The 25,561-nt window shown below is 45.2% G+C and overlaps 1 protein-coding gene across 5 annotated transcripts in view; it reads left to right on the top strand.

Moving 5' to 3' along the window:
* Positions 1 to 25,561, top strand: part of Kiaa1549 (KIAA1549 ortholog) — a 126,054-nt gene that overhangs the window by 79,518 nt on the left and 20,975 nt on the right. For all 5 annotated transcript variants that reach the window (XM_021635125.2, XM_021635124.2, XM_060380202.1 and 2 more), the window contains exons 10-13: positions 2,896 to 3,080; positions 13,607 to 13,803; positions 17,344 to 17,459; positions 24,708 to 24,913. In XM_021635125.2, coding sequence (XP_021490800.1) covers positions 2,896 to 3,080; positions 13,607 to 13,803; positions 17,344 to 17,459; positions 24,708 to 24,913 — 704 coding nt within the window. The remainder of the gene's footprint in view (positions 1 to 2,895; positions 3,081 to 13,606; positions 13,804 to 17,343; positions 17,460 to 24,707; positions 24,914 to 25,561) is intronic.

The following is a 25,561-nucleotide window of genomic DNA, read 5'->3' as shown; positions in this document are numbered from 1 at the left end:
AAAGGCCAGAGCCTGGTTTCTGTACGCATGAGGTCCTGTGTTCTTGCCAAGGAACAGTGTCACCTGAGTCTATTTTAGCCCTCAGTTGAAGCCACAGAGAGCAAAGACTCAGGGCAGTCATGTCTTCTGACCTGCCTACCTTTCCTTCTCAAGATGTACTTTACTCTCGTTTCATTAGAAGCTTACTTAATCCTTGCTCTTGTCTCCCTCTATCTCTTTGTCTGTGAAGTGGTCTCTCTTGAGTCACCGGACCTGAGGACTGTTAAAGGCCACAAGTGCAAACATCCTAGGATTTCAGGTAGAAGAAGCAGCCTCACTTCCTACTAGGGCCAGTCCAGGGGCCTTGAGGACACCTTCCTCTGCCTCTCTATGGTTTTCTAGACTAGAACTAAGAAGAATGCCACTTGTCTTAGCTCTTGCATTGAGCTGTCACCATGTCTGTTTGTTCTTAGGCAAATAAGCTACTAATGTAAATTCATGCAAGCCACATTTTAAAACACAGCCCGTGTTCCCTCCCTATCAGACGTAAACTTGGAACTCTAAGACTCTTTGCTAGGGCTGGAGAGATGTCTCACCTGTTAAGAGCACTGGCTGCTCTTCCAGAGGACCCAGGTTGGATTCGCAGCACACACATAGCAGCTCACAACCCCTTGTAGCTCCAGTTCCAGGGGACCTGACACCTTCTTCTGGCCTCCACATGCACTGCACATATGTGGTACACAGACATACGTGCAGGCAAAGCTCCCATACATATGAAGTAAAAATAAATCTCTTTTTGTCATTGGCACATCTCCGAGCAGACATATTTTGATCCCATAGCAGCTATTAGCTACTGGGACAGGAAGGAACACAGGACTTAGTTGCATTTTAGGGGTGTTTGAAAAGACAAGACTTGGGATCTGGGGTGACTGAGCAGGGAGGAGTTGTACAGCACCTAAAGCTGAGACTTTGATGCACAAAGGGGCATTTTAAGAGGACAGCAAGGCACCGTTTTTGGGCTAAAGTTAGGAGCGTTATCTCAGGAATGTTATGAAGCAGCCACCTGGGGTGTGACAGGGAAGGACAGTGGCTGAGTATAGGTGGGAGCTGCAGAGGATCATCGAGGAATGGAGAGGACACAGGGCAGGGCTCAGCCAGCAGAGGAAACTGGAGAGGGGTCATCTGAGGCGTGAAAGATGAGAGGCTAGTGTGGGCACGGCTGTGAGTGCAGACAGGAGATTCCAAGGGCATACAGCCCAAAGGCGCACAGTCCGGAGGAGTACAGTTCCCTGTAATATTACCTAATAGTTGATACCTGTTAATAAAAGTTTCCATGAAGACCCTTGTTTCAAGGTCTCAAAGAAGGCCACAGGTCAGGAAGACAACCCCTGAAATCACATGTTGAGGCTGCAGTTTCCCAACAAACACTCCCTTTAGTTAAGCCCAAGAGTCCTCCATATCATTAAAAAAAAAAAAGTAGTAAAGTACATGTATTAGAGGAAGGGAAAGGGAGAAATTAATGTCATTATAATCTCAAAAACAACAGAAAAATTTCACATGTAGCATTGTTGGCCTTTTAAAGCCATCTTGACACATAGGAACAAGTGGCAGTGGCTGTGCTCAGTGCGTGTGGCCACTTCCACCCTCAATGTCCAGAGCTTGCTGTATCCCAGACAGAAGCTCTGCCCATTGGGCAGGTTCTAGTGGCCACTGTTTTTCTCTCTGTCTTTGATTTTGACTGTTCTAGGTGCCTGGTATGAATTTTATCCTTGTATGTCTGGCTTCTTTCACTGAGAATGTTTTCAAAGTTCATTCCTGTTGTGGCTATTTTGAGATTCCCTTCTTTTGTCTTTTTTGTTGTGTTTGTGTGTGAAACAGGTATGCTATTCTATCATTCTCCATCCAGTTCCTTTGAGACAGGTCTCTCACTGAAGCTGGAACTAGGCTGGCCACTAAACCCCAGCCATCTCCTGTGTCTGCCCCACATGGTGCTGGGGTTACAGGTGGGACTGACTGTGCCCCTCTTTGACATGGGTACTTGGGATTTGAACTCAGGTCCTCTTGTTTATACAGCAGGTATCCTTTCCCAGTGAGCCATGGCTACAGTACCCTGCTTCCTATTTAAAAGCTGAATAGTGGTCTGCTGTGGTGGATATACCACATTATCTGTTCAGCTATTGATGAGTTGGGCTTTTCCACCCCAACTGTTTTGGTTAGTGTAACTATGAACGGTATCATGTCTCTCATGACATCAGATGCTGAGGTGGACATTCCCAGTTGCCTTTGTTCAGGTTCTGTAGCTCATTGGCTGTTCCCTCTGCTCTACAGCACAAGCCATCAGATACCATTATTTGGGGATTCATTTCTTGGTGATTTTCCCTTCTGCTACTAGAACCAGTGCACTTTGAGGGGTTTTGTCTGCTTGTTCATCAGCATATCTTGCTCTTAGAATGCTGTCTGGCACCATCAATAAACACTTGTAGGTACACAGAGAGAGAGAAAGCGAGGCCTGAGGTGGAGTAGGGAAGGGCTTCTTTCCCAGATCTCCAAGTTCTAGCTCATGCTCTTCCCAGACACCTGGGAGGTGATTCCTGCTCCATTATGTTCCAAATTCACAGCTGGGTCTTGAACATGTAGCTTCTCTTTTCACATTTGAAGAGAACCATTTTGAGATGTTGTGGAGCTGGAAGACTAAACTAGACACCAGGAGACCAGAATCAACCAAGCTTTTGTCCTCAGACACATATGTGTCATTGTGATCCCTGGCGTGTTTGACATTCAAGTGTGCTTGTTTACTTTCATGTCTTGAGCTGAATGACAAGCCCCTGAGTCTCCCGGAGGAAGGCTTATTCTGCCCTGCAAGTGAGTGAAGAGTGTGTTGCTGAGAGCTTTTCTTCCTCCTGTGCTCATCTGCAGCTGTGGACAGGGTGAAGAGGCCATCCCCGGAGTCACAGAGCAGCAACCTATGGGTCGTGGTTGGTGTGGTCATCCCAGTGTTGGTGGTCACTGTGATTGTCGTCATCCTCTACTGGAAGCTGTGCCGCACAGATAAGCTAGACTTCCAGCCGGACACGATAGCCAACATACAACAGCGACAGAAGGTAAGCTCCCACCCCAGTGTCCACATGAACATCCTGTGAGGCAGAAACAAGTCCAGGCTTGGATGCTGAAAGACAGGAGGGCCATTGAAAGAACTCTGGTCTAATGGCAGGGCCCTCTGTCTTTATGTGTATTAATCATTAAAAACAAGGCCTGTAGAAATACGTAGACATAGAGTGAGCCTGGATCCACTGTGGTTCTATTTTTGAGAGGCTCAGTACGAGATCATTTCATCCTGTGACTGGGTTGTGATCTGTTCACTATGGCTGTTTTGAAAGAGCAGCGACCATGCAGGTTCCCTCTGATCTGTGTCTCTGGCCTCATATACAGGTCTACCAGATGGCTATCTTATACAGGCCCACCTAGACAGTTATCTTAGTTTCTTTCTGTCCATGTTGGGAGCCTGTTTTTGTTTGTGCATGCATATGTGTGCACCTGAGGAGGTCAGAAAAGAATGTTGGACTCTCTGGACCTGGAATTAGAGTTGGTGGTGAGCCACACAGTACGGGCGCTGAGAACCAAACTCTCGTCCTCTGGAAGATCAGCAAGTGATCTTAACCACGGAGCCATCTGTCCAGTGTGCATTTAATTATTGAAAATAGACCATTCATGTTTAAAATATTTAAACTTCAGTATTATGAATGGTGGTGTACTCGTTTTTTAAACTCTTTTTATTTGCAGTTCCTTAAAGCCTCTCCCTTCCAACTACCCAACCCTAGGTAGGAAAAGAGAAGGTTGGTGGGGACAGGGGATGCAGACCCCTTTGCTTCTCCCAGCTATTTAGTGTTGATGAGGATTTGGGGGTGGGGAGCAGGCTCTACCAATCTGTGTCCACAGCAAATGCAGCAAGCAGTTTCCTTCAAGCTGCCACATTGAAACCTTTCTCTCTGTCTGTCCAAACTGCCACACCACCCATCTCTGCTCTCTCCAAACTGCCAGCACACCTTCTTTCTGGGCTCTCCTGTTCGTATCCCTCAGCTCCCTAGACCACGCCCCTCTCTGTGCTGCAGGAGGCAAGCCATTACCAGTTGGCAAAGTCCACACCCCTCCGGAGGCAGTTTTCAGCTGTGGACAAACTAAAGCCCAAACTAAATGCCACACTTGGGATTAAGACAGAAACATATTTATATAACAGAGCAGAGTTTTGAAGAACCCAAAACCTCATTACAGTCTTCCATTCAGTCTGCCGGCGTATCCCAGCTATTTGTTGTTGTATGGTGTGATTGTGGGCTGAGGGGCTCCAAGTGCTTTTTCTTGAAACAGACGACGCCCGTTATGTATCACCTGCTGTTCCTCTTTTTTTTTTTTTTTTAGATAAGAACAAAGAAATCTCAGTCCCAAATTATGTAGATTTTTCCCCCAATGCCTCTTTCCATGTTTTCCATGCCCCCACTGGGCTCCCTAGCTGGCTTTTGTTTTGTCTTTTTAAGTTGATTGACCTATACCTAATTTGACAGTAGTTGTTTTTAGGTCCCCACTTTCTATTTGTCTTTCCAAAGCATTATTTTTTTTCTTTTTAGAAATAGGGATTCTTTTTCATATGAGTATTTTGGGAGTTTCTCTGATACGGCTATGTGCGGTTTCATGGCAGAGAAGCTGACTTGAGGTTAGTGTCTAGTGGTCAGCAGGTGTGCCTGCCTGCATTCCAGAGAAGGTCTCCAGCTGTAGACATCTATCAGCATTTTAGCCAGTCCGTTTGCTGATTTACCAGCACATGCCTGCTACATAAATCTTTCCTACTTGGAAGACTTACTCTATTCTGAAAGTGATAAGATCAAGCAAATGGCAAAAGAGCAAGAAATAAAAAGATTGTCATAGTAACTTTCAGGTTTTATTTAGTCTCAAAAAAAGTCTGTCTTTTAGGCAGGCACAGACAAGTGCAGTCCTAGTACTTGGGAGGTACAGGCAAGAAGATGACAATTCAAGGCCAGCTGGGACTATGCAGTGAGACGCTGTTTCCAAACAAAACAGCAAAACAAAAACAGGCTGGGGGATAGCTCAGTGAATTAGGAAGTTTCCATGTAAGCAGGAGGACCTGAGTTCAGATCCCTGTGCCCACATAAAAACTGGTGGAGTGTGATGTAATCCTAGTGCACCTGAGAAGAAAACAGGATCTCTGGGACAAGATGGCTAGTTAGACTAGAGGAATCTGTAAGCTCTGGGCTCAGGGAGAAACCCAACCTCAGTAAATAGAATAGGGAGTGATCAGAAAGCAGCCAACATAAACTCACGCACGTGTGAACATGCATCCGCCACATACCATACGTACATAACCCACCAAAATGGAAAAATAAAACAAGCACCATAAATATTACAAATGTCACCCTGCTAAATGAAAAAGTAATTTTTAAACTTGTTATATACCTAAATAGTAAGTAAAGAGTTTTTTGTTTTCTTATGTATTAATCCTATGCAAAATCTTAGTTATATTTGCAAGCAAATGGCTCTCAAATATATTAGCAGTATTTTATACACGAATATTCTCTTTCCCATCCATTGTCACCTATTATTTACATGGTATGCTAGCGTCTGTGGTTGTTATTGTGGCAGATGACATGGAAAAGGTGTTGCTTGTCGTGGTGCTCAGTGATTCACATCATGAAATAGGGTCCACAATAGGGAGGGAAATGTTTTGCTCTGGTGAAAGCGTGTTATTCCAGGAGGACTTCACCTGAGGAGATGGCTGCATGTTTAGGCCTTTTCTGCTCTATGTTGCTGCTATACATACTCCTTGTGGAAGCCTTGTCTGTCATACACTAGCAGAGGTCTGCATTCCTCGAAGTGAAAACGGGAAGTCCCCCAAGCTTTCTTCTCTCACTTCTATTTCGATGATAGTTTCATGCGGCAGATGTTGCTATAAATCCAATGGATGGTTCCAGCTAGAACTTGGCAGCCTGTGGCCAGGGTCTCTGTATGCACACTTACAGCCTTGTTGCAGCAAAGATCTGCATGGTAGAACCCAAAGGAAATGGCTGTCCACTCACCATCAGACGAGACCATATCTTTTGCTGGCGCTGCAGCTCTCTCTGCAGGCTTGTTGTGACCTCCCATTAGTTTAAAACAAATGTCTCCATTCTCTTTTGAGGCCACACTGCTGTGGTGAAGGGTCTGTCTCTGTCCCCTGAGGCAATCAACGAGGTGCTGTCCTCCTGTGTAGGGTTCCCTGCTCCTGTGGCTTTCTTTCCCCATCCTGCGCTGCCCACCCCTGATGCCGCCCCATGTTACTCTGTGAAATCCTGCAGCGAATCTCAGTCGCAAACATCTGGAAACAATAAATATACTGACCTGCACTCCCCACCCCGCCCCCTGACTGCTTCAGATTGTCTGGGGTCCACGATTTTCAAAATATGGTGAGAGGGAGAGACCAGTCAGTGTTTGGTTTCCAGGCAGGGCTTTTTCTCATTTCCAGTAATAAAGGGGGAACTCATGGAGCTTTCCTTTGTTTGTATTTGCTTTAATCTCCATCCAAAGCCATCATTTGTTATTATTACCTAAAATCTATGGTGTGGATCCTTGTCACCATAAATGGCTGGATACTGCCAGCTCTGTGGGACTGTTTCTTCTGATGGAAACGGCCCGTGCCAGTTATTAGCATGGGATTGTAGCCCTTGGGTGGTTCGCACCACCAGTGGCTACTGAAGCGGGCACTGTGGGCAGCCAGAAGGAGCTGCCCACACCATGCACATCCATTGTCTAGACGTCTAAGTGTGCAGGCCACACTAAATTACAAACACAAATAGCATGCATTCTCTGTCTTGTAGGGTGATAGTTACGGAGAAGACCCAGTCTCCCCAAAATTGACCTGGAGTAGTACAAGCATAGCAAATGTGGGCTCTGGCAGCTGCTGGTGGTGGGGAAATGATAACACTCTGCTACCTTCTGAGAGGAGGTGATGCTGGCTGGAGCTGAGGTGGAAGAGACAGTGTGGACGTCCATCTGTCTTAGTCACTGGTTCTCTTGCTGTGAAGCAACACCATGACCAAGGCAGCTCTTACAAAAGACAGCATTTAATTGTGGCCTCACTTACAGTTCCAGAGGTTTAGTCCATGACCATCATGATGAGGAGAATGGTGGCACACAGGCAGACGTGGAGCTAGAGAGGTAGCTGAGAGTGCTGCATCTGGATCAGCAGGCAACAGAGAGAGACTGAGACTGAGACTGATTTGGCTTAGTATGGGCTTTTAAAACCATAAAGCCTACCCCAGTGACACACTCCTCCAACAAGGCCACACCTTTTAATCCTTTTAAAGGGTCCCACTCTCTGGTGACTAAGCATTCAAATATGTGAAGTGATGGGGCCATTCTTACTCAAACCACAACCTCAGAAGGGATGTAGGGGCTGGGAGCAAGCTTGTAAGGAAGGCCACAGCTTGAACCATGTAACAGAGGACCCACCTCGGGAGGCTTGTAGATGCCTGTGAGATTGGAACTGACACACAGGCAGCCATTTCAGGGTGCCTGATGAGGGGCGCAGTTTGGACAGCTATCCACTTACAGTGGTCGCCTGGGAAGGCAGTGTGGATAGTGGCTTGACTAGAAATACCACTGTGTCCTCCTGCCTAGCTGCAGACTCAGAGTCTGCCAGAATCTTCTGGATCCTTAGCACCTGATCATCTCAGTCACCCAGTCTCCTGCCCACAATTCAGTGTGGCCTGTGGGTGCCAGAACCTGGGAGTGTTCTCTTCCCAACTTAAGGACCTCCGAGGTCCCGGGTGGCTGTAACTGCCTTGTTTTCACTTTTTAAATGGAGACAACATGGTGGCTGTGGGGATTTTTCACTAATCGTTATCGGCCAAGTAATAAATTCATACAATGGCACTATGCACATCGTTTGCAGGTTTTTTTTTTGTTGTTGTTTTTTGTTGTTGTTGTTCAGACACTTTGGGGATTTGCTGTATGGTTTCTGTTGTCACCTTAACTGCCCCTTCACTGGGCATCAGACAGACCTGCACACTGGGGGCTTTGCTGCATCCTGTTCCATCTGGGTCTTGTTATATTTATGGTCCACGTGTTTTAAAATTCATCATGTATCTCTTGTTACTTGGCTGACCTGCACGCCTATACCTCCCCGACATGTCGGCAGTGTGTTCCCACAGGGCCGAGACAGCATGGCTTGTCCCCCAATGATAGATTGAGAAAAAGGAAGAACAAAAGAACCATCTTTCTTCAGAAATAACTGGCTGTAATTTGAATATTGAAGACTTGAATTTGTCATGATTCCTCCCCTATGAAAAACTGACAAAAGCTCATTTGCACATGGAAAGCAAGGGTACAGTGCCAAGCTTGCCTTTAGTCTAGATTTTATTTTTAAGGAATGGAAAAACTAGTTCCTAACGGTTCGAAAAGCAGGAGTGAGGGATTGGGGGGATGCGGCCCTAAATTATAAGTGGGGAATTCCCCAGGTAGGGGAAGGTGATGCGTTACATATTATTTTCCTTCTGTGTGTAGATGGCTTTTGTATTGTGTTTAAGCACAGATGATTTGCCCTGTTTCTCTAGTGGCTAAAGGCGATGACTTCCCCAGCCTGTGAGATGGGCCCTCATGAGGATGTTTAAGGATGTAAGTTGGGATTGGCAGGAGTCAACGGGACTTGCATCTTGCATTGAGTCTTGGTTCATCACCCTAGTAAGTTTGGTATGTCAGTTTTCTTGTATCTCATTCAGGCATTAGATGTTTATGGAGCATCTACTGTGTGTCATATTGCTACTCACAATGTATTTTATTTAAACTTCCACATATTGCTATAGCTGATGTCCTGAAGGCTCCACTGTTTATATTTATTTACTATACGGCATTTCATCAACCAGTAACAGTGAGAGTGCCATCAATCTCATTTGCATAGCCTTGGCATTTTTAAAGCACTTTTACATGTATTTCCATGTTTGCGTCTGACCTGAGCCGTGCCATTCTCTCAGGGGAGGTGATTACTGCTTGGCCATAGCATATGAGGATGCTGCTACAGAGGCTAGAGCTGTTGTGTTTTGACATCAGGTCTTTCAGAGGCTTCTGCTTAGAGGACAGTCTCTCGTGCCTTCATTTTGACTAAAGCAGACCCTTACTGGGTAACTGTGGTCGCCGCCCAGTTCTTCGAGGCTTGTGCTTTCCTGCTGGGATGTGTACCAACACGGAGTTCAGCACAGTTTGTAGCTCAAGGCCGTGCTGCCCAGGTGGCCGTTGTTGTATCTGTGGCTTCTTCACTTGTTTGTAAAGCTGAAAAACTGTGTAGCTAGCAGGAAAACATATGTATAAAAATGGAAATTGCTCATTTGGGGATTTTCCTCATTAGCTGGCAGTAATTGGTGTCAAATTGTCAATTTTCTAGGCATCTTAAAATGGCTTGGCAAATAGACACTTAGGAATTATGTGGATAGGTAGGTTTGCAATTTTAAGATGAAAATAATATTTATAATTACATGTTTCCTAAGTTAGAACAGCATAGCTAAGTCTGATAGACAGGGACCCATCCTAATAATATAAAATAATGGAGTTTTTTATTTTTATTTTTGTTTGTTTTTTGGTTCAGGAGTTACCTAATTTTTCTTCTATCCGTATACATCCAGATGCTCAACTGAATCATTGTGGTACTTTAAAAAGATGAAAAACTATTGCGCTAGCAAGTGTGAGGCTTATGAAGGGCATCTTGCTAATTGCTATTAAGTATGTTATTTTAAAAAGATACTTGTGTGTATATATGTGTGTGTGCCTGGGTGCATTTTTGTGTGCCTAAGTGTGTACATGTGTACCACATTCATGGATGATCCTTTAAAAGTCAGAGGAGGGGCATAGGTCCCCTGGAATTTGGTGTTACAGATGGTTGTAAGCCACCGTGTGGGTGCTGGGAATTGAACTCAGGTCTTCTACAAAAGCAATCAGTGATGTTAAGCTCTGACCCATCTCTTAGGCCCCTTAAGTACATTATTTATGCTTAAGTCCACGTGTGTTGCTCTACAGCTAATCTCATATGTATAGAGGGACAACAGATAAATGAGCAAAGGACGCTCCTGGCAGACACTCACCAAGCGTGGGGCCAGGTGACTGGAAGACAATGTTGGTGTTCAGGGACTGAAAGAAGCTGATGGAAGCTTCCTGCAGGAATGGATAAAGATACAAGAAAACCAGCTGCATGCAGTGGTGCACACCTGTAATCCCAGCACTCTGCCAGGCAGAGGCAGGCAGATCTCTGTGAGTTCGAAGCCAGCCTGGTCTACAAAGTGAATCCAGGACAGCCAAGCTTACACAGAGAAACTCTGTCTTGAAAAACAAAACAAAACCAACCTAATATAAAAAGAACAAATAACAACAAAAGGCCAAGCTGAGAACTTGGTGCCTACAAGGTCTTGGGTCATGGAGGATGGTGGTCTTGTGGCCAAGGTTCACTTCAGCACACACTTGTGTTTCCGGGGCCACTGTGCAGATTGTGAGCATGCTGCATCTAAGCTGAACAGACAGAGCACAGAGCTCTCGACTGAAGGAGGTAGAGATGATGTTAAATAGAAAGAGCCCTACTCGTGCTGTTTCCTCTGCGTAATGTGTATTCACAGCATCCCAGTGTGAAATTTTCCATTGAAGACATGCATGTGCTGGGGAGATGCATGCCTGGGGAGATGGCTCAGTAGTTAAGAATGCTGCCTGCTCTTGCGGAGGACCAGAGTTTGGTTCCCAGCACCCATGTTGGATGGCTTATAGCTACCTCTAACTTGAGCAGACTCTAACACTGTTTTCTGGCTTCTGTGGGACTCTGCACTCACATTTGAACACACACACCACACTTGAACACACACCCAAACAAACACAAACAAAAATTGGTGGACCTAAGGGCTGGGAGATAGATCAGCAGTTAAAAAGTGCCTTCAGCCTAAGTGTGAGAGCCTGCATTTGATCTCCCAGCATTCGTGTAAAAAAACCAGGCATCATGTATGCACTTGGAATCCCAGCACCATGGAGGTGGGTCCCGATGAATCTTTAGGGATTGACGGCCGGCCAGCCTAGCTGAATCAGTGATCCTGTGTACCAGTGGGAGACCCTGTCTTAGGAAAAACAAGCTGTGATGCTTGGGAGATAGCCTGATGGTTAAGAGCACTTGCTGCTGCAGAGAACCCGGGCTCAGTTCTCAACACCCACATGGTAACGTAACTCCAGTTCTAGGGATCTGAGGTTCTCTTGACCTCCGTGGCACCAGGCATGCATGTAGTACACATACACGCAGGCAGTCTGATTTTTGACCTCCACACATATGCATACATGAATACTCACTCACATGCATGTATACATACACGCATGCACACATGAATGCTCACTACACACATGCATGCACACACAACGGGAATACATTTAAGATAGGGAAAGAGGAAGGCATCTCCAGGTTTATTGTGCTTTGATGAAAAGGGTCTGGGCAGCGCTTTGAGTTGCCATTATTTGATGTCCCAGAGGTTTCTATTCTCTGTACAGAGCACTCGAGGAAGCTGCTGTGTTCACGAGAGTCCAGGATTCTCTTCTATAAGGGCCAACAGGACTGTTAGAGGGGTGTGGAAGAGGGGGGCCTCTGCTTCTAGGAAAGGTTCAGCCACCTTCAAGGAGACCAGTTGAGAAAAGGCAGTCTTGCATTTGACTTTTCCCATGTGGTGTTCCCGAGTCCAGGGCACAAGGAACAGAGGCCTGCTCTAGTAAAGGAAGCTCATTAATTAGAGAATGTGGCTGCCAGCTGCTCTGCCTTTTGTTTCCGAGCAACTCTTTGTGAAATAGCCTTACAGTACCATTTGTCTCCCTCTGCTGGTGTAAGTCATTATTGCAGCCTGCCTTCCCCTTCCCCATCTGGATGTTGTGTGTTAAAAAGTCTGTAGGTCACAAACCAGTAGGGTCACTTTTGAGGCATAAAGTAAAGCAAAATGACATCACCTTCTGCCCCACGTATCCTACTTTGTATGAAAGTATTCCTTAGGACTGGGATAGGGTCAAGCAGCATTCCTAATGAACAGACCCCTCTGAACAGTATCTTCTCTAAGTAAAATTTAAATGTTTATGTGTATAAATGCTTTGCTTGTATGTTTGTATGTGCACCATATGTGTTCCTGGTGCCCACAGAAGTCAGAAGAGGACATCGGATCCCTAGAACTGGAATTAACAGGCAGTTGTGAGCCAATATGTAGGTGCTGGGAAGCAAACCTCAGTCCTCTGGAACCACTGAGCCCTCTCTCTAGCCCCTCAGAAGTGCTTTTTCCATGCACTTCCATTTTCCTATACTCTGCAGTCTGGATTTAAGGAATACCCACCTTAAATACCCACCCTTGGCCTTTGCAATGTCCTAAAAATGTCACAGAGGTGGTACTGTGCAATCTGTCCCCATCGGCTCAGAAGCTAAGGCCTAGCTAGAGGAGGGGCAGTTCCCAAGGTCTGATTTTAGGTGTGGTTAGGGTGCACTAGTGTTCCTAACACCTGTGCCCACCAGGGAGTACAGGCTGCCTCCAAAGACGTGTCTGCCGCGGACTGCTGCTTTCTGGAGGCACTTTAGCCCTTTGCTTTCTAGCACACTGGTCTTTCAGATGGGTCTGTTTCTTTGAAGTCTCCTGTTTTCTTTCATGCTTCCTTTTCTTCTCCCCAGTTCCAACCTGTTAGATGTTCTCTTAACAAAGACTCTCCGTGCATGCCCAAACGTCACCGGACAGATGACTGTCAACGCCACCTCTCAGACAGTGTCTAGGCTGCTGTCCTGTCTCCAGCTCCCTGAAGCTGCTTCCCTTTGAGATGTCTTCTGTCTTTCAAACTAATCGTGTTGAAAGGGAAGGGTGTTGTTTGATGTCCTGGAAACTTTGCTCCTTTAGGACACACCGTAATGTCACCTCCATGTTGGGGATGTGCTGCCTCAGGCTGTTCTCCTTTGGTTTCTTCTGCCTGCTCTCTTCTTCCTTCCACTGATTCCTTTATTCCTGTTTTCTTTGCTGGGGTCTGGGCAGATGGCCCTGATTTCATGACCATTTTATCACTGGGGCTTTGTGCTTGGTCGCTTAGATTCTAAAAATTTGCCTCTTTAGAAGTAGACGCTGAGTATCCAGAGGTTGACTTCAAAGGCTGCCATTTGGAATGATATACGTGCGGCCTGGCTTCTCTCTTGGCCTTGCTACTGCCTTCAGCCCTGTTAGTACAGCCAATGTAATCTCTGCTAGGCCTCCAGTAGTCTCTATTCATCTCACAATTTGATCTGCAGCAAAAGGCTCTCTGAAGCCTTATGGTTTCTGAGGCCTGGATGAAGTTCCCCTTTCCTTATAAAGAATATCTCACTTCACAGGTCTGTGACAGTGGAGCAGGTGATCTGTTGGCACGGACTTTGTATTGTGGTCTTGCTTTTTGATCCTGTGTTGTTTACATTTTCATGAGCATCTGTGGTGAATTCTAAGTATAAACAGAACCTGGGAGCTGATTGGTTTGGTGGTTTTTGCAGGCAGTCTTGGGTCAGGGGTCATGCTCCCCTGGTCCTCCTCACAGTGTCTTGTCACCCTCAGACCTCATGCTAACCATCTTGTTTGTGTTTTAGCTGCAGATTCCCAGTGTGAAAGGCTTCGATTTTGCTAAGCAGCATTTGGGTCAGCAAAACAAAGATGACATACTGATTATTCACGAGCCAGCACCACTGCCAGGACCTGTGAAGGACCACACCACACCCTCTGAAAATGGAGATGTACCGAGCCCAAAGGCAAAGGCCCCTCCCAAGAACACCCGACACAGAGGACGGTTAGTATTGAGCTTCCTTGAGTGTTCTCTGTTGCAGAACGTGTTTCTGGTATCAGAAGTGCTGATATTGCCTTTTGTCTGCAGCTTGGAGACTGTTGACTTCTCCAGTTCCACATATAAACCCCAAAGTGTTCCTCTGTCCCTTCTGCTGTGCCACCAGATCAGGATGTCACTTCTTCCCACCAAATGCTTATATGTTTTGAGCTGTCCCTAGATTAGGGATTTGATTAAGGATCAGCTAGCTAGAAATGTGTATGTTCTGAAGTGAATGCCCCAGGTTTTGTGAAAGTGATGCAAGAAAAAATGTATGAAAAATGATGAGCAGGAGCCATTGAGATGGCTCAGCAGGTAAAGATGCTTGCTGTCAAGTGTGATAGCCTGTATTTAATTTTAGGAACCTGTGGGGACCCAATTCCTGGCCTTTGACAGGAGATAAGGAGTCAAGGAGGGAGAAGTGAGTCAGACATGGTATCGGGAATCTTGCAGCTCCGACTGACTGCCAGTCTTGCAGCTCCGACTGACTGCCAATCAGATTGTCTCTTTATTTGTACAGGTTTCACGGAACAAAGACAGACTAATGATTATCCAGAAATACAGATTGTATCACTTTGTCTCTGGGCATGTGTTTGATTTGTCTTTACATGTCTGGGGTTATAAGTTCATTCATTATTAGAAAATATAAAAGAACAGATTTTCTTTTTATTATTAGCCCTATAACTCCAATTCAAAGAATCTAAAGACTGTCTCTGTCAAAGCGAACACATTTATTATATATGACACCCTGCTTTTAGGCTGGCAGTATTTGCAGTTTAAATCACTCCAGACATACAGAAATGATCTGAACCGTCTTTTTATGAACAACAAATACTAATACCTAACTCTTTTTAGTATTTTGTCCCATCCTCTACGCTATAAAGTAGGAAAAGGTTTATTCAGTCTATCTTAATTACTGAGTTCTGTTTCTCCAGGGGTGTGCCCTGAACAACCCCCTCTCTTTAAACTATGTTTTCAGAGAACTCTAAGCATGTTGTAAAAGAAGGCCTTGGATCCGTAACCTATTCTCCTGGCCAGTCAGAGTTGGTCAATTTTGTCTGTTTATCTTACAGTAATTATACTGTTTGAGTTTGCTTAAGGGTAAATACCCCAAGAAGATTCCTGGAGTTATGGCCTCATGGTGCTTATCATGATCTTCAGAGCATAAGGAAGCCTTCCCAGATAGGGCCAGATAAAGTTATTTTCCTAAAAGGAGAAAGGATAGTAAGTTTAATTTTCTCAGAAAAAGACATAAAATGAATCATAATGTAGAAAGTCCCTAAGAATACGACATACAGAGACCAAAAACCTAAGAGTGAGAGACAGAGTGACAGTGATCACAGCGTTTGGCTTTGCTGGAACTGTCTCAAACAGCTTTGCTGGCTTTGTGATCTTTGCTTTTTTCAGTGGATGTGGCTGTGCCAGGAACCTACATGGTGGAAGGAGAAAAATGAGCTCTACAAGTTGTCCTCTGACCTCCACACAGGTGGTGTTGCACCTTGACACCCCCTCCCCAGAATAAATAGACAGATACCAATAAATGAATGAACGAATGAGTGAGCAAATGTTCAGGTGCTACATGGTCCACTGGACACACTCAGTCAGCAGGACTCCTGTCCCTCTGCTTGCTCAGCTGGTGGCTGGCTGTGACTCTTGCTTTGTCTGCAGCTGTCCATCACCCATTCCTGTGACTTTTGTTAGCCCATCACAGGTTATCACCCACCCCCTCCTTACCCATTCCCAGTCCACTTCCAATTCCTTGTGTCAAAGCAGAACTTGTGGAGAATTGTGCATTAATTTTCCAAACTGTCTGGAGGCCCTTACTGCCCTCTGCCCGTGGGAAGAGCTGGAACTACGCTGGAGGACAGAGCCAAGATCAGGACTGAGAGTTGAGTTTAGTTCATACCTTCTGCCCCTGAGCTCTCCCTTTGTCAGCCCCTCCTTGAGGTTCAGAACTCTAGCTTCTGATTGGCTGCTGGTGGTGAAGAAGGTGGTGTCCATACCAACATTCAACATTCAAAGCCATGGCGTTACTTCTTCTGCCTTGAGCATCTGACCTAGTTGAAGAATTCAACAGCTGCTGGAAGAAACTGAATCTGCAGAGAGATGCTCTTAGCTTAGTTATTTCCCAGGCCTAGGATGTAGCAGATCAGCAAAGGTGACTTAATGTGTTAGTAAAAAATTTCAAAGAATTGCTCCACCCCCCCCCCCCACCCCGTAGCTTATGGTAAACAACGCTTGGTCCTGCCATCACAGTGGTTTTGAGGTAGATAAAATCATCCTGCTCTGCTTCTCAGTTCCGCCTTCATGTATTCGATCAGATGTGCCTCAGAAATGCTTACGGGTAAAAATAGTGTTGATGTTGAATATACAGATTTGTTCTTGCTGTTATTCTTAAGGCAGTTTATGGTAGCTATTTACAGTGTTGTGTGAGGTGCTATAAGTAATGTAAGGATGCTTACAAGAGAACAGTATACTTACTGGCAAGCACTGAGTCATTTCACATAAAGGGACTTGAGAGTGTCCATGGCTCACAGATACTGAGGGATGGCTGTGGAGAGAGTCCCTCAAGGATACCAGAATGTATTCATGTCACTGCTGAAGCTGGGGAGTCCATTGGAGACCCAGTACTCACTGGTTAAGGCTGTTCCTTAGCCTGGTACATTCTGGTGCTGTGTTCCCTGTAACTCATGGGATCAGATCTCATTAGAGGTTATCACTGTGTTGTTTGAAGTACAGGAATCATCCGAAGGTTTGGAGTTATTTGGAATGTCCCCAGAACTTTCCTGGCCTCTCAGGGTTCTCGGGCTCAGCTGATGCTAAACCGGGCCAGAACCCAGGTTCTTCTGCTTTGTTTTTTCAATTACATTTCTCCCTCCCTCCTTCCCTTCCTCCATTCTTCCCTTCTTCCCACTCTTTTTCTTCCTCTCCTCTCCATCTCCCCCCCTTTCTTTATGCGCATATGTGTGTATATGTGGAGGTCAGGGACAGTAATTGGGAGTCAGCTCTCTTCTTCTACCATGTGGATCTCAGGGGATCACATTTAGGCCATCAGGCTTGGTAGCAAACACCTTTATCTACTGAGCCATTTCACAGGCCCATTATTTTTAAGAGCAAGTTGTTTGTTTTCTTGTGGTACTAAGGATTCAACCCAGAGCTTTTCAAATGCTGACCAGTGCTCAGACACTAATCAGATTCTTTTCCATCCAACTTACATTAGACATAGACTGACTGTCTAGAAATGATCAAGGGCCAGGGGCTCAGCTTTAGGCCCCAGTAGCTATTTCTCCCCTCCAGCAGTTAGTTTTCTAGCATTTGTTGAAATGCACCCTTCTCTGCTGTTTAATTAGCTGTGCCAGTCTGTTCTCAGGGGGCTGTAGCCATAGTATTGTCCTTGAAATTTGGATTATTTTTCCTGGAAGCCTGCTTCCTAATGAATGTACCGTATTTAAAGCCTTCTGTGCTCTCTCGCTTTTCTGATGCTTGCAATCTCTTTTCTCTCTGCAGAATTTCCCCCTCAGATGCCGACTCTACAGTCAGCGAGGACTCCAGCGAGAGGGATGCAGGAGAGAAGATGCCAGCCACTGCCCAGGAGAGCAAGGCCCACAGAGCTCTGCAGAGCGGTATGTCACTGTCCTTCCTCCCCCTGTCAACACTTGTCATGATCAGAGTCCCATAGGCTAGGGGATTACCCTACTGCAGATACTAAGCTTTAAAAAAATCTACAAAAATGGACTATACATCACTTGTGTTGAGCTTCTCAGCCTTGATTGCCGCTTTTGAAGCTCGTGCTTGTGTCTGTGTCAAGGGAAGGCACAGGAGTAGAGACTAAGGGTTCGCTGAGTTGTGTTTTACAGCTAGCAATTCATTTAACTTAGTGTCCAAACAAATTTTCTGCCTGAAGGACAAGGAGAATGTAATGGAAACTGTAGTCCTAAAACTGTGCTTAGGACACAGTGACTTTTTTAGGAATCAGTTTAAGGATGTCACTGTTGGGAAGATGTTTGTCAGGAGGCTCATTCCCATCAAGTGTGGTCTTGTTAATGGGTCATTCTCCCAGCAGCTAGATGTGTGTAATTGGATGGCTCGGCATCTTGGCAGACCAGGCACAAAACAAAGGTCACTCCCACCACACAGCTCTTGGCTTTGGGTCTAATGCCAGTAAAACAAACAAACAAACAGACCAAAAACAAAAACAAAAAAATAAAAACTGTGCCCACAGGCCTTCCTTGTCTTGGTAGTAGTTTTTGAAGTGATGGCAGAGCGTCATGGTTTTATTTTATTTTGGGTTTTTGGAGACACAATCTCATGTAGTCCAGCTCTGCCCAAAAAATTGGATCCTCCTGATTCTACCTCCTGACTGGTGAGGTGACAGATACGCTCTGCCATGCCTTAGCTGGCAGCTTGACTTCATAGTTTGTGTGTGTGTGTGTGTCTGCCTGCCTGCCTGCCTATCTGTCTGTCTTGTCTCACCTGCCTGCCTATCTATCTTATCTATCGAATTTGTCTGTGTCTGTCTGTCTATCTATCTATCTATCTGTCTTATCCATTTTCTTAACTCTCTGTCTGTCTGTCTATTATCATCTATCATCTTTCATGTATATGCTCACATGTATGCCATGGTGCACGTGTCACGGTCAGAGGATAACTAACTTGTGGGAATCTTTTCTTTCCGTCCACCACATGGATTCTGGGAATTGAACTCAGGTTGTCTGGTCTGATAGTGAGTGCTGCTACCCACTGAGCCATCTTGGCCTGGGTCCCCTAGTAGCGTGGTTTTAGCCTAATAGGTTCTGTTAAATAATGTGCTCTTGAATTGGCTAGGGTTTTGTATTTACCTCAGGCTCACATGGGATTAAAGAATGGCTTGTTTGGTTGGATTCTTTTTGTTTGTTTGTTTTTTGGTTTTTGTTTTTTTTGACACAGGGTTTCTCTGTGTAGCCTTGGTTGTCCTGGAACTCCCTCTGTAGACCAGGTTGGCCTCAAACTCAGAGATCCACCTGCCTCTGCCAAGTGCTGAGGCGTGTGCCATCATACCCAGCTATGTTTATTTTTAAAATGTTTTGTTGTTGTTGTTAGATTTATATTGTTTATGTGTATGAGTGTTTGCCTGCATGTATGAATTCACACCATGTGCATGCAGTGTCCGTGGTGGTCAAAAGAGGGCATTGGATCTCCAGTAACGAGGTAGAGCTGTTTGGAAACCACACTGTAGGTGCTGTGAATTGAACTCTGGTCTCTGCATGAGCAGCAAGTGCTCTTAACCACAGAGCTGTCTCTCCATCCCCATACTCACTTTGTTTGATTGCATATATCTTTGTCTGAAAATACAGCATAGACTGAAAAACATTCTACAAATGAGGACAGTATGGGCCAAAGGCTGAGAGCCTTTTGTGCCCTGACAGCCACCCCAAGGCCTTGCAAGTCCTGCCGTCTATCTGTCACTCATCCTTGCCATTCCTCCAGCTGGTTCTTCTGTAGTTTTGAGAAAATAGTCCCTTAGACTAAGGGAAGAGGTGGTTTTTTTTTTTTTTCCTCCCCCCTTTGGGATCCAGTTTCATAGAATCTTAAAACTTACTTAGCACCATGGTAACGGGTGCTGGATTTCAGATAGGCAGGATTAAAATCTCTTTCCAACCCTGGGAAAGAAATATTTGAGGGAAAAAAGAAGGGTCCTAGCCTTTCCCGGTCTCTGCTGAGTGCTTACCTAGTTAGCCTGCGCTGTTTGCTGTGCCCACCCCTATCCCTTCTGACAGCAGCACACCAGTGTAGCCTGTGTAGGGAGCAAACCCAGCATGTCCTCAGAAGCCCACTGCCTGTGAGGCAGGGCGGCGAGGTGGAGCTTCCTGGGAGTGCCAGCACCAGGTGCTGCTGCCACAATTGAAAAGCATGATGCTACTGATGCTCTATAAATAATAAATATATTATTTATATCAATGTGTTGTATTTGTGCTCTAGAAAGACAGTATCAACTCACTTTAAAGCTCTCACCTTCTTACAAGGTGTCGTAAGACAGCTTTGGGGCTTCTATAGGTGTTTCATTCTCTTTGCAGAGAGCTTCATTATATGCCATATATATGAGTGAGTGTGTATGTGTCTGTGCATGTGTGCTCGTGTGTGTCTGTGGCAGGAAGAGAAGGAATTCAGCACCTTGCACATGCTAGGCAAGTGCCCACCTGTTTTTGAAGACAGTGGATTCCATGTAGCCCAGGCTGGACCTCAAACTAGCAATTCTCTCTGGAACACTGAGACCACAAGTACACTCCACTGTGTTGAGATTGTTTCTTAAAATTCCCATAAAGATCCATTTTCTGCTGCATGTCCTGTGAGTGGAGGAAGAGGTTGTTGAGAACCACCAGGAACCTCGTTTTACGGCATTAGTGCTCCCTGTCACCACTTCATGTCACTTCATGTCACACACCCAGTGGCTGGCGTCAGCCCCCCTCTTGCAACAGAAACTCCTAAGAGGCTGCAGTTTGTGTTCTGGCAAATTCAGCTTGCCCAGGTTCCCTGCCCTGCCACTTGTCGTGCAGCCCTTGCGTCCCTCTCTGAGACCTTCACAGATGACTGACTCACAGGGCACCGTGCTCTCAGTCATTGCAGTTCCCACTTTCCTCACCGAAGAGAATGTGGGAAGAGAGGTGAAAGTGGAGGGGCCGTGAGCCCTTGAGCAAGACACCGGGCTCAGGGGTCAGTGTGGTCCTCTCGTGGCCCTGCCTGACCCCTCCTTTTCCTCAGGAATACACCTAGAAGAAATGGACTGGCAAGTGTTTTTTTTTTGTTTGTTTGTTTTGTTTTTTTTTGGGGGGGGTGTTGTGGCTAAGAGAGGGTCTCACCACATGGCTGTCGATGTAGCTATGTCTGGCCTGGATCTCACCATGTAGACCCGGCTGGTCTTGAATTCCAGAGGTCCACCTGCATCTGCTTCCTGGGTGCTGGTGTCACAGGTGTGTGCCACTACTCTGTCCCCTCTCCCAGTGCATACTTGATTTTCTCACGTGTGCAAGGATGTGATTCTGAAATAGTTAAACTTCATCTTGAACTCTATAAGCTCCAGGTGCTAGGACTTCTCTTGGGAATTGATAGAACATTTATTTTGGTACCTGATAAGGTCTTTGCCTGGTGGACGAATTTTTTCAACAGATTACATATATGTAGCACTGAGGTGTCAGGTAATCTTGGAGGACTCATTCCTAAGGATTGAAGTCATTAAGCATAGCTCTCAATTTCTCACTGAGGCAATTCCCAGAGGGCCTCTTCAAGGAAGAATATTGTAAACTGAGTCATGGTGACTACGTCAGTCATCATTTGGGGTTTCTCCTGAATGGACTCTGCTCAATGATGGCAATAAGGATCACCACTCAGTGATCTTAACCTCAGAGGGCATGGCTGAGGGTCACCAAAGTTAGGAATGGTGTGGATTAACTATGTCTGTAAGTGATAAAATTCCTCTTAAATACTCTTCCATACAAAGCACTTCAGGAATGCCCTTCCCCTGTCATTGTATGTGGCTGACATTATTCTGTATAATCCTATGTTGCCTCCCTTTCTGTGTCTTAAACAACAGAAATGTTTCCTTTTGTTTTAAAATTTTTATTTATTTTCAATATATACTTGCAACATGATTTTAAAAAACATTTTAAAGATTTTTAAAATTTTGTGTGTATGAGTATTTTGCATGAATGTATGTGTGTCTGGTGCCCACGGAGGTCAGAAGAGGTCATCTGATCCCTCCAGTTACAGATGGCACAGAACAAAACTCTCCCAACATCATGTTTAAATGTATACTAAAAAGACATAGAATGGTGAAATCAAGTTTTTACTGTTTGCGATACTCATCACAGTTAATGTGTTTTTATGTGAGAACACTTGAAATCTCTGTGTTTAAAAATTACTTACATTCATTTGATTGTGTGTGTGTTTGTACATGCATGTGTACACACATGTGCTTGCTGCAACACATATGTGGAGGTCAGAGGACTAATTACAGGAGTCCGTTCTCTCATCATGTGGGTTCTGGGCTCAAGCTCAGGCTGTCAGGCTTGGCAGCAAGTGTCTTTCCCCCCCCCCCCGAGCCTTCTCATCAGCCATTTCTTGGTTATTTTAAAATAGATGATCTATTATTTATGTAGTCATAGGTAGACGATACATTTCTTGACTGTGCAGTGTGATTTATAGTATTACTTTTTAAAAGAAAGAGAAAGAGAAAGGCTTTTCAGTCTGAAGCCCTTCCTTGCCTCAAGGCAGGACTCCTCACACATTTGTCTCCCTCTGCCTGTTATGCCTCCCATTGGCTATTATTATCTAAGTAATTTTTGATTGTACAGTATATAACATAATACATACTATAATTTAATGTACAATTAAAAAACCCTTTCCATATATTTTGAAAGGCCAGGTACTAGACAGTACAAGAGCTAGGGGATTTCTTTCACTCTCTTACCTTTACCTCGCTGCTTGGCAGCAAAGCCTAAGCTCTGGGCATTCCTTTCCTTGAAGGTTGTAGCAGGTGAATGATCTAGCAGAGTTCTGTGACTTCAGCTGAGAGGCGACCGATGGCCAGGCATAGGCTGCGATCCTTTGACCAGCCAGTTCTTTCCAGCTTCTAACCTGTGCTCCTCTGTGAGTGCTACATACACACATACATATATATTATCTCTATTTCTCTATTTCTCTATTTCTCTATTTCTCTATTTCTCTATTTCTATCTATCTATCTATCTATCTATCTATCTATCTACATCAGTCTATCACATGTTCCTGGTGACAATGGAGGCCAAAAAAGGGCAGCGGATCGCCTGGATCTGGAGTTACAGGTGATCATGATCCACCATGTGGTGCTGGGAACTGAACCCAAGTCCTCTGCAAGAGCAGCCAGTGCCGTTTCTTGCTGAACTGTCTCTCCAGCTCCTTTTTTCATTTTAAACTTAAATTTTACTGGGGCTTTTTTCTACTACATTTAATATTCATTAGAGAAATTCCTCATTACTGCAAATGAGAAAATGGAGACAGTCGGTCATTATATAAGGCACCATCTCTGTTTATATTTTAAGTGTTTCTTTCTTGTTTTTTTGTTTTGTTTTGTTTTGTTTTTTCAAACAGAGTCTCACTGTGCAGCCCTAGCCAGGCTGGAGTACACTGTCTGTAGCAAGCTATATTGAACTTACAGATACTCACCTGCTCCTGTTTCTGAGTGTTGGGCTTGAAGGTGTGCACCACAGGTGTGCACCACAGTGACTGACATGTCCATTCTTTGGAGTGTGCATAAATTTCTTCACCTTTATAGATCTGATTACTTTTTTAAGAATGTTGCAATGAGGGGCTGGTGAGATGGCTCAGTGGTTAAGAGCACTGTCTGCTCTTCCAAAGGTCATGAGTTCAATTCCCAGCAACCACATGGTGGCTCACAACCATCTATAATGTGAACTGATTCCCTCTTCTAGCAGGTGTAAATGCAGATAGAACACTCATATAAAATAAATAACTTTAAAAAAAAAAAAGAATGTTGCAATGAAATGCATATAACACAAACCTGACCCTTTTCACTCTTTCTCTTAAGGGTGAGGGTTTTTGTTTTTTGTCATCCCCACCCCCCCATGCTTCTTCAGCTTTTCTTTCTACATAGGAAGCGAAAGCCTAGGCATTCACAGCTAATCTGATGTCCTCCTGTGTGGCTCTCGTCCCCTTGTTTTTGTCCCATCCCCTTCCTCCTCCAGTACAGTTAGCCCCTCAGTATCCATGCTGTTCATATTCAACCAACAACTGTAGATCAAACATATATTTTTAAGTTACATGTATATTATGTGTGTGTAACCTTTCTTATCCCTATTCATTAAATATTAAAGTAATCATTAACATAGAATTTACACATTCACATAGCATTTAAATTACAGTAGTCTGTAATTTAGAGGTAATTTAAAGGTTTCAGGACCATGTCCTTGAGTTGTATGTGTAGGTAGATACTGCACTGTTTCTTAGAGGAGACTGAGTCCAGTCGGACTCTGGTATGTGCAGTGTTCTGGAACCAGTCCCCACTCCATGCCGAGGGAAGACTCAAGAGCGGGCTGTCACAGTGAATTGCTGCCATGCCAGTGAGTGCTCCGAGGAGAGTGGATGCTCTGTAAATACTTTCAGTGAAAATTCTATAAACCGCTCACTGACTCGCCGAGCAGCTTCAGTCTTCCTTCTCTGCTTTTTCCCTTTTCAGACAGGCTGTCATGTAGTCCAGGCTAGCCTGGAACTTGCTGTGTTAGCCAGGGATGATCTTGACCTCATGCTCCTTCTGTCCCACCTTCCGAAGTGCTGGAATTACAGGCGTGCACCAGCAAGCTCAGCTCAGATATTTTATGTTTTGTTTGTTTTGTGGCTCTGGGCGTTGAAGCCAGGGCCCGAGGCATGTTATGGAAGAACTTTCAAATGAGCCTTCCTTTTTCTTTATGAATAATTTTTATCACATGTAGAGAAAAACAGTAGAGTGACCTTTGGCACATAGTATCGTGATGGCGTTCTCACGTCTGTCCTAAAGGCACTTGTGTATGTGTGTCCGTGTGCACTCGCAGGTGTTCACCGTGGCATGTGTGGCGGTCAGGAACAGCTTTCTGGATGAGACCCAGGGTTAAACTCAAGCCGTAAGGCCTGTGCACAAGTCCTTCTCTGCCTGCTGAGCCATCATCTTGCCAACCCTCATTTGGAAATTTTTAATGAAGCCAAAAGAGATAATTCAACATAGGCCATCTACTCTGAATTAGAGAAATTTTAGTTGCTTTGGTCATGACTAGACACAAGGGTACTCTCAGGGATGATGCATAACTTTGGCTCCTCGTCGCTGCTTTATGGCACTTTCCTGCTCATGCCCCTCCCCTTCTGTTCCAGGTGCCCCGCTGCCCAGTTCAGGCAATGAGCAGCATTCCTCGGCCTCCATTTTTGAGCACGTGGACAGGATTTCCCGAACCTCAGAGGCCAGCCGCCGGGTTCCCAGTAAGATCCAGCTTATTGCCATGCAGCCCATCCCAGCCCCCCCAGTACAGCACCCTGTCCTGGCTGACCGAGTGGCAGAGACCAACAAAATCAACAAGGAGGTACTTGATTTTAATGAAAGTGCATTAATAAGAAGCTCATGTCCTAATTTGTCAGTATTAGAAAAGGGAGTGAGAAGTCCAGTATCAAACAGTTTCGAAAAGCATGCACCTAATGCAGATGTACCTAGTTCAAAACCCTCCACGCTGGGTGTGGTGAGTTAGGTCTGCAATCCCAGCATCCTGGAGGCTGTGACAGAAGGGCCACTCCTGAATGCATAACTCCGCCCGCAGTGTAAGACCTTGTCTCAGCATCAGAAGAAAACAACCAAGAAAATACATAGGCGCGCGCGCGCGCGCACACACACACACACACACACCCCTTTGTTTTATTTTTAATATGTCTTATTTATTCTTTGAAGATTTGGTACATGAGTACAGTGTATCCATCCCCCTAGCTCTCCCCACACTCCCAGCTTCATGCTGTCTCATCATCATCATCATTATTAATAATAAGCCCCATCCTGTGGGCCTGGCCAGCCGATTATCAGTAGCCATATCCTCAAAGAAAAGATGACTTCCCCCCTCAGACATCATCAACTGCTAAGAGCTATTGTGCCAGTGGGGAGGCCACCTCTGGAAAGCCGTGCTGCAGCTGCCTAGCTCTTGAACACTGGCTTTAGCCTTCCCTAAGCTGCTGATCGCTAGTGA

The sequence above is a fragment of the Meriones unguiculatus genome, chromosome 3 (assembly GCF_030254825.1).
Source record: "Meriones unguiculatus strain TT.TT164.6M chromosome 3, Bangor_MerUng_6.1, whole genome shotgun sequence".
Taxonomy (NCBI): domain Eukaryota; kingdom Metazoa; phylum Chordata; class Mammalia; order Rodentia; family Muridae; genus Meriones; species Meriones unguiculatus.
The sequence above is the reverse complement of the archived record's forward strand: the minus strand, read 5'-3'. Positions and strand labels throughout refer to the sequence as shown.